We start from the raw sequence: 7,182 nt of genomic DNA on the forward strand, positions 1-7,182 counted from the left end.
AGGGTCTCTGATGTTCTCCTTTGCTCTGACCCTCGATACTGACTGAGCCCTGGCTGGCGAACCGGGAGAGGCCGGGAGTGGCAGAATCAGGGCGGGAGGGCGGCCTCGAGGCTCCGGAGCTCGGGCTCCTTAAGGTGAGCGGCCAGGCAATTAATTCTCCATTCTCAGGATGAGAGGAGGAAGGCGGCGGACCTGTCTGGTCCTAAGGAAGGGTGGAGCCATGGGCGCTAGGTGGCGCTGTTGTGCAGCTAGCTGGGTGAGGCGCCGCGGCAGCGATGGCCCCAGCCCAGGTTCCTGATCCCTGTCCCCACCCCCACAGCCCTGAAGAAAAGCAAGACCACGTGAGGGATTCACTTCATTGAAGAGCCAGAAACCACGTGGTCCTCGCCATCCTGTGGCCCCCCCACCATCCGCCAGAAGCGTCATCGCGATGGCTCCAGGGGGTGGGCTTGGGGGGGAAGCGGGCATCTCCCTCACTCCAGCCTGGTGTTGATTTTGCTCAGCAGCACGGCGCTCTCTGAGACTGGAGGGACATGCCAAGCATGAGATTGGGTGTCGGAGGGGATGGCCGAGGAACACAGGCCCGACAGAGACTTAAGTACTGCAGCTCTTACCGGCTTTCTCCCTCTTTCTGGCACGTCTCCTTTAGGGACGGAAGGATTACACCATCAGTTCAGGTAGCCTGAGCTCCCCATTCCCTCCAGCACTCCCAGTTTGGGGGCCACCCAGTAACATGCCATGACATCACAGCTGAGGGGGGACTCACCCCTGGAGGAGGAAGATCCAGAGCAGCAGCAGGGCAGACACACAGTCTGAGACAATCCAGATCATTAGGTAGGCCTGGGGGGGCTGGAGAGACATGTACAAGTGAGCCCTCCCCTGACAGATGCGTTATGGAAGGCCTGGATGGTAGAGGAGCACTTACAATGAGCCAGAGGGGATGGGGCAGCTGCTGCAGCAGCTGGCAGGCATTGGTGGTGACCGAGGCAGCCCCAGCACACCACAGCAGGGAGAAGAGCCAAGGCTTGTTCACCACAAATAGGTTCACAGAGATGTTGTCTCGCTGCAGGAGCCTGTGGGTGATGGAGAAAAAGAAAAGGCCCCCACAAGCATGGGTCATGCTGGCTCATCCCTTCTCTCTGCCGCTTGGGGCCTGCTGGCCAGCCACCCCTCAGACCAACATCACAGCAGAGCTCAGTAGCCATCCCCCCAAGCCTGCTCCCTCCTCCCAAATCCCCTCAGTGGCTCCCAGAACTCCCATTCATTCCCCCAACCCCCTAGACTTGGAAGCTCGGTCATCCAGTTTGCCCTCATGATGTCTCTTGTCTTCTTTTTGTTCCCACCTTAGTCTGGGGCCTCATCATCTCTTACTGAAGCATTTCAGTGCCCTGTTATGTGGACTCCCTGCTTCTAGCCTCTGCCTCTTTAATCTAAGGTACCACATTCATCTTCCTACATCTCATTCCTTTTCTCCAGAGCCTTCAAGAATTTGCCATTGTCTGCTCTCCATCAACAATCTGGTCACATACCTTTCAAGCCTCCCTTTTAGACCAGTGCTTATTATGGACAAGGCACTCTAAAGTCCAGAGGACAGTGGGATGATATAGCTTTGACAATGATGTCAGTCCTGGATGATTAGAAGCACAGAGCACTGATAACTAGAAAGAATCAGGATGGGCTTCCTGGAAGAGGTGACACAGATGATGAGCCAAGAAAGAAGCCAAGGATTCTAAGACGCAAAGCTGAGGAGTGAGGGCATTCCAGGCAAGGGGCATGATCAGTGCAAAAGTGTGGAAGCAGATGAATGACCACAAAGAGAGGGACATGAACTGCAACTGCAGAGGATGGGAGAGTTTGCAATGCACCCAACCAACCACCAATGCATCCTCCGGGCAATAGGGAAGCTCCCCAGCAAGACTGGCCAGCTTGGGAAAGATGGATTAGAGAGAGAAGACACTGGAAGTCAGAGAATCCTGCTCTAGTCCAAAGACTAAAGGAGGGAAGTACCAAACAAGGAATGTTGTGGAGGAAGAATTGATAGGATTTGGCAAATGACTGGGGGTGGGGGGGAGTGTGATGGAAAGAATTCCAGGTTCTGAGCCTGATGAACTGGAAATGGGGAGGCCTCAGGGAAAGATCTGGAGTTGGGAATGGTGAGCAAAAACTTGTAGATTCAGGACTGGAATTCAAGAGAAAGATTAACACAGGATCTAGAAATTTGAGAGTCATTTGTGAAGGGACAATAAATAATGAACCCCATAGGAAATGATGAGATTGCCAAAGGAAGGTGGAAAGAGAGGATCCAAGCTAGAGACACATTCATCATCCACACTGAAGGGGAAGGAAATAAATGATGAACCAAAAGAGGCCCCTGAGAAGGAGTAGTGTGACAGACAAGAGAACAGAAGCTAGAAGGACGAGATGCTGGACAGCACCAGAATCTCCAGAGAGGGCTGGGAGAGGACAGCAAAGCTGCCATTGGATTTATCATCAGTAGAGTGGGGCAGGGGTGATGTGGGAGGAGAAAGTGGATCATTAGGAAGTGGAGGCAGAGTATAGACAACTCTGTCCCAGAGTTGAGCCATGAAATGAGAGATACAGGAGGAGAGATTTCGGGGATGGCAGGACAAGTGAATTTGCTTGTTGGATGGTTGAGAGCTGAGCATGCTGTTACTAGACAAGAAAAGCCATGGATAGGGAGCCATGGAAGATGAGAGAATAGTGTCAGACATAAAGTAAAATGGTGGCCTTGATGGCTTTTGTTTGCCTCAGTTTCCTCATCTGTAAAACGAGCTGGAGAACGGAAAGGCAAACCAGCTCCACAAGCACGGACATTCATAAACTGGAAACAGCCTTAGTTATGTTATCATTTATCTTGGCATCATTGTGCACATTTCTCTCTACCTCTTCCTATGAGATAGTTCAGTAGAACATAAAGAGCAGGGGACCTGAGTTCAAATTCTATCTCTGCCACTAACTACCTCTGTGTCCTTGGGCAAGCCACTTCCCCTGCCTGCCTGTTTCTTTCTCTATAAAATGAGGTTGTTGGATGACATCAGGGGTGGAGAATGGGTAGCCTCAAGGCCACATGTGGCCCTCTAGGTCCTCGGGTGCAGCCCTTTGACTGAGTCCAAGTTTTAATAAAAGAACAGGTTCTTTTATTAAAGGGTTTTGTTCCGTGAAGTTTGGATTCAGTCAAAGGGCCGCGCTTGAGGACCTAGAGGGCCTCATGTGGCCTTGAAGTCACAGATTCCCCACCCCTGGACTAGATAAAGGCATGGGATGGGGCCATATTTCTCTTTGACTGTGTCTAACAAAGGTCTGTCACTGAAAATATCTTCTAATGAATGGGGATGGCAGAGATGTGGCCAACCAGCATCTTTCTCCATCCTAGACTGTGGCTCCAGAAGGGCAGGCTTGCAGGTGCCCATCCATAGCCTTCCCCGTATGAGGTGCCTATGCCTACCATCCAGGTGAAGCTCTGTACTTCCTCCCATGCTCACTTGATATCTGTCAGTGGGAGGTCCTGGTAAGGCAGGTTGAGGAGCTGCGGCCGCTCAGTCCTGTTCTGTTTGCGATATCCATACACCTGGCGAAGCCTGGGTGCCCGAAGTTGCACCTCAGCCCTCTCTTCATCTGGCAGCCAGAGCACCTGCAGTTTGGGAGGGCTTCGGGATATCATTATAGCCCCCAGGGCAGGAGGCAAAGAGTGGGCATCAGGACAGGATGGGACCCCCTGAGGCAGGAGATCCCTTGGCTGGGCCACATGGCTGTCAGGGGGTGAGATCCCAGAGAGCTCACCATGGTCTGGGGTGCCTTGGCGCTCAGCAAAGCGGCCAGGGTACAGTTGACGAAGGTGTGGTGGTACGTGTGGTTTGGTGGGGGTCGGCGCAGGTCAAACATGACGGATAGATTGAGGCTAGCAGCCACCTCCACGAGCTCCTTTAGTGATGGCACCGTCTGCTTCTTGGCTTCCTGCTGCTCAGCAGTTGAGAGCTTCCTGGCTCCCCAGAATGGCTGCCTCTACAGTGGGGTATGGGGCACATAGTTCAGTCACTGAATTTCAGAGAGCCAATCCTCTCATTTTACACATTGGAAAACAGGCCCCAGGAGGAAAATGGCACGTCTGAGGGTGAGCCCTGGGCCCCCACGCTAAACTGCCTGAGCAGGGCACCACTTCCCAATGAAACTGTCACCCTCTCACCTCCAGGAACCAGGTCCCTGCGTTTAATTGCTGCAGTTCGGCCCAAGAGAAATCACTGCTGTGTCCTGCAGCTCGGCTGGGGAACACAGAAGCCACATCTGTTGTCCTATCCAGACGTTCGTCATGCATGAGGAAGGGGACTCCGTCGGAGCTGGGAGCATAGCATGTGTTGGGGGAGGGCCATCCTCCTCCTGCCCGCCCCTTCATCTCCAGGTCCCTCTTGTGCCTTTCCCCCACCCTGTTCTGGACAACCTCCCTCACCCTCACCTGACCATCACATCTGTCTCAAACACAGAAGCCCCACACTCGGCAGTCTTCCGGAGGGACATCAGCGTGTTCTCAGGGGCCAGCTGGGAAGAAAAGTTGGTGTGTTGTGTGTTTGTGTGTATGCTATCTGGGGGGTAGGAGGGGGAGGTGTGGGGGTAACAGCTTTTCACCCTGGTGCAAGCTCACCATGGGAGCCCCTCGGTGCCCCACTAGCCCAGGCTTGGGGGGGAGATGACTGTACTCCATTAGGCATGGTGATGAGATGCCCAGGGGTGCCAGGTAGATAGCCAGGGCTGCAGCAATAAACAGTAGTAACAGCACCTTGGGGCCTGTGGGAAGAGGACAGGGGTAGATGAAATATGGTGGGGCTGCTAGGGGTGAGGGTTCATAGGAAGATGGGAAAGCTGGGGCTGGTACCTCTGCTCTGAGACTTGTAGAAGGCATCAGCTACTGGCCAGGCCAGGAGGGTGAGTGCAACCACTGCTCCAATATGCAGAAATGGGGCTGTAGCCTGGAGATAGGCGGTGGTGAGTAGTGGCACTGTCCTTGGGTCTCCCAATCTCCCAGGCTTCTTTCTCTATCCCTTTGGGGTCCTTCTCCCCTGGTTTTAGGGAGCCTAAGGCAGGCCCTTCTGGGGATTTCCTAAGGGGGGGGTGGGTACCCAGGGAGACCACCTGCTCCATGCCATGGGGCCAAGAGACACTCTCTAATGCTTACCTGCAATGACAAGCTTAGGCTTCTCCATTCCTCCCGCCACTGGATTTCCAGCCCCACGAGAGCAGCAGCCACAAGCAGCACAGTTAGTGATAGCAGCCCCTGGTGGTACAACCAGCCTGCTTTCCATCCATGCAGAAAGTGTCCTTCTTAGCTGGTAACCATGCCCTTACCTTTACCATCTCAGCCTGTGTCCATTTACTTACCTTGTGAAGCCAGTGGAGGTGTAGCGGCTGCCCACATAGATAAAGGAATAGGGCCAGGAACTGGGGGAAAAGGGGGCAGGAGCAGTGAGATAGGACCCCAGGGTGACCGTGGCCAAGCCTCTTCTCTTTGGGACTCAGTTTCCTCCTCTATAAAATGACGGGGGTTGGACTATGTGCTCTAACTCTCACTATGAGCCCGGTGGATCTTTGAAAGAAGAAAGGGGGAGGCCCAGGGGCATGGAATGGACCAGCTGAGCCCAGACCTACCAACAGCAGGGTAGAGTATGTAAGCAGTACAGAGGCCATGGGCAGCAGAACCAGGGACCAATCCAGCCAGTGTCCCCAATGTCGAAACAAGAACCTAGAAGGGGAAGGAACAGGGCCTACCCTTCGGTCCCATGGGAGAGCAGGTGGAGGAAGGATCGGGCCTGGAGGGATTGGCGAGTGGGTATTGGTGTTTCTAGGGTAGCTGGCTTCTTAAAGAGATGGGCTGAGGTGAGGGGGAAGAAGGTAGGGATGGCAGAGGAAACTGGAACTCTTGAGTTCATGAGGGAGCGTGTGCACACGTGTGTGTGTGTGTGTGCTCATGACTGCAGTTTAGGGAGCAGGGGTCAGGCCCATTACACACTCATTGAAATTGTGTAGATCATTGAGCAGAATAAGCCCGATGTACAACCAGCCCAGCGAGAGGAGGAAGGCGATGGCCAGGAGACCAAACCAGAGACAGTCACACTGTAAAGGAGTGGGAGAGCTCTACTCAGTCACAGCCCCAGGAGGGCCTCCCAGACCTAGGATTCCCTAAAATGACTTAGCACACACAGGAGGAAGTCATGGTTCCCTTGGGCCCCAGCATTGGCCTGCTCTGCCCCCACTCCCCTCTAGGACACCTTGCTGGTTGGCATCTTGTCCTTGGAATGTTTCCTCCAGTGACAGCTGTACAGGCCAAGGAGGCGGCCAGCCCAGGTGAAGCAGTAGTTGGGGGATCCAGCCATTTGGAAGGCCTGGATAAGTCCTGGGGGAGGGGACATCATCTCTCAGGGCCTTGGTGCTTAGCTAGATGGGCCAAGAGTGGCTGCCCCTGAGTCAGGGTGCTCGGCAGGGGAATGCTACACAGGATCCAGGCAGGAGACCCCAGCATTGTGTGGCTTCTCCTCCCTCTCCTTCATCCTCCTGGGGGAAACAGCTGGGTCTGGGCTGTCTCCACACGGAAGTGGGCTGACTTGGCGGGCACCTTAGCTAGGCAAGTTGGGGCAAGCTTGGCAGAGATAAGCCGGCTTCCATAGGGGACCCTCCCCTCCCCTGAAGCCTTTACAATTCTGAGCCCATACCAAACGGGAGCTGAGGAGCCCAGTTCAGGTGAGCCACGGACCAGCTAGGACCTGCGTGTTCCACCTAGCCCAGAACCAACAATTAAACAGCCTAGCCCTGCCCTGTGGCCTCTAAACCCTTCCCTAGCCTCCACCCCCTCCAGGAATGGCTGCAGCCTGGCCATCCTGGAAAAGAGAAGGCTTCAAGGGGAACCTTGGCTCCTTAGTCAGACCCAGGCATGGAGAGGTGCCCTGAGCACCCCGAGAAGGTGCCCCGGGAGCCTGGTGGGTCCCGAAGCCCGGCCAAGGCCAGTCCCGAAGCAGTTTCCATGCTCCGCCCCCCCCCCCCCCCCCCCCCCCCCCCCCCCCCCTCGTCTGTTGGCGTGGGGGGGGGGGGGCAAACACAAGGAAGGGGGGGGGGGGGGGGGGGGGGGGGGGGGAGGGGGGGGGCGTGATCGGCCTGTGGTGTGTGCTGGCGCTCGCC

The 7,182-nt window shown here is 55.2% G+C and overlaps 1 protein-coding gene across 11 annotated transcripts in view; it reads right to left on the reverse strand.

The window, feature by feature from the left end:
* Positions 1-341: 341 nt before the first annotated feature.
* GDPD2 (glycerophosphodiester phosphodiesterase domain containing 2) overlaps positions 342-7,182 on the reverse strand; it is a 7,719-nt gene continuing 878 nt past the window's right edge. For 3 of the 11 annotated variants that reach the window (XM_069062445.1, XM_069062443.1, XM_069062444.1), the window contains exons 2-16: positions 6,279-6,403; positions 6,020-6,123; positions 5,659-5,752; positions 5,392-5,451; positions 5,189-5,287; positions 4,889-4,982; positions 4,658-4,800; positions 4,472-4,554; positions 4,205-4,355; positions 3,802-4,023; positions 3,504-3,652; positions 926-1,073; positions 767-849; positions 615-643; positions 342-523 (exon numbers count right to left, since the gene is read on the reverse strand). In XM_069062445.1, coding sequence (XP_068918546.1) covers positions 474-523; positions 615-643; positions 767-849; positions 926-1,073; positions 3,504-3,652; positions 3,802-4,023; positions 4,205-4,355; positions 4,472-4,554; positions 4,658-4,800; positions 4,889-4,982; positions 5,189-5,287; positions 5,392-5,451; positions 5,659-5,752; positions 6,020-6,123; positions 6,279-6,383 — 1,614 coding nt within the window. In that variant the 5' untranslated portion in view covers positions 6,384-6,403 and the 3' untranslated portion in view covers positions 342-473. Of the gene's footprint in view, positions 644-766; positions 850-925; positions 1,074-3,503; positions 3,653-3,801; positions 4,024-4,204; positions 4,356-4,471; positions 4,555-4,657; positions 4,801-4,888; positions 4,983-5,188; positions 5,288-5,391; positions 5,452-5,658; positions 5,753-6,019; positions 6,124-6,278; positions 6,404-7,182 lie in introns of all 11 variants that reach the window. The other 8 variants (XM_069062450.1, XM_069062449.1, XM_069062447.1 and 5 more) reach the window with 7 other exon arrangements.

Source organism: Petaurus breviceps, unplaced genomic scaffold (assembly GCF_028583685.1).
Source record: "Petaurus breviceps papuanus isolate PSGF00001 unplaced genomic scaffold, PetGlider_PUasm1.0 90451, whole genome shotgun sequence".
Classification (NCBI taxonomy): domain Eukaryota; kingdom Metazoa; phylum Chordata; class Mammalia; order Diprotodontia; family Petauridae; genus Petaurus; species Petaurus breviceps.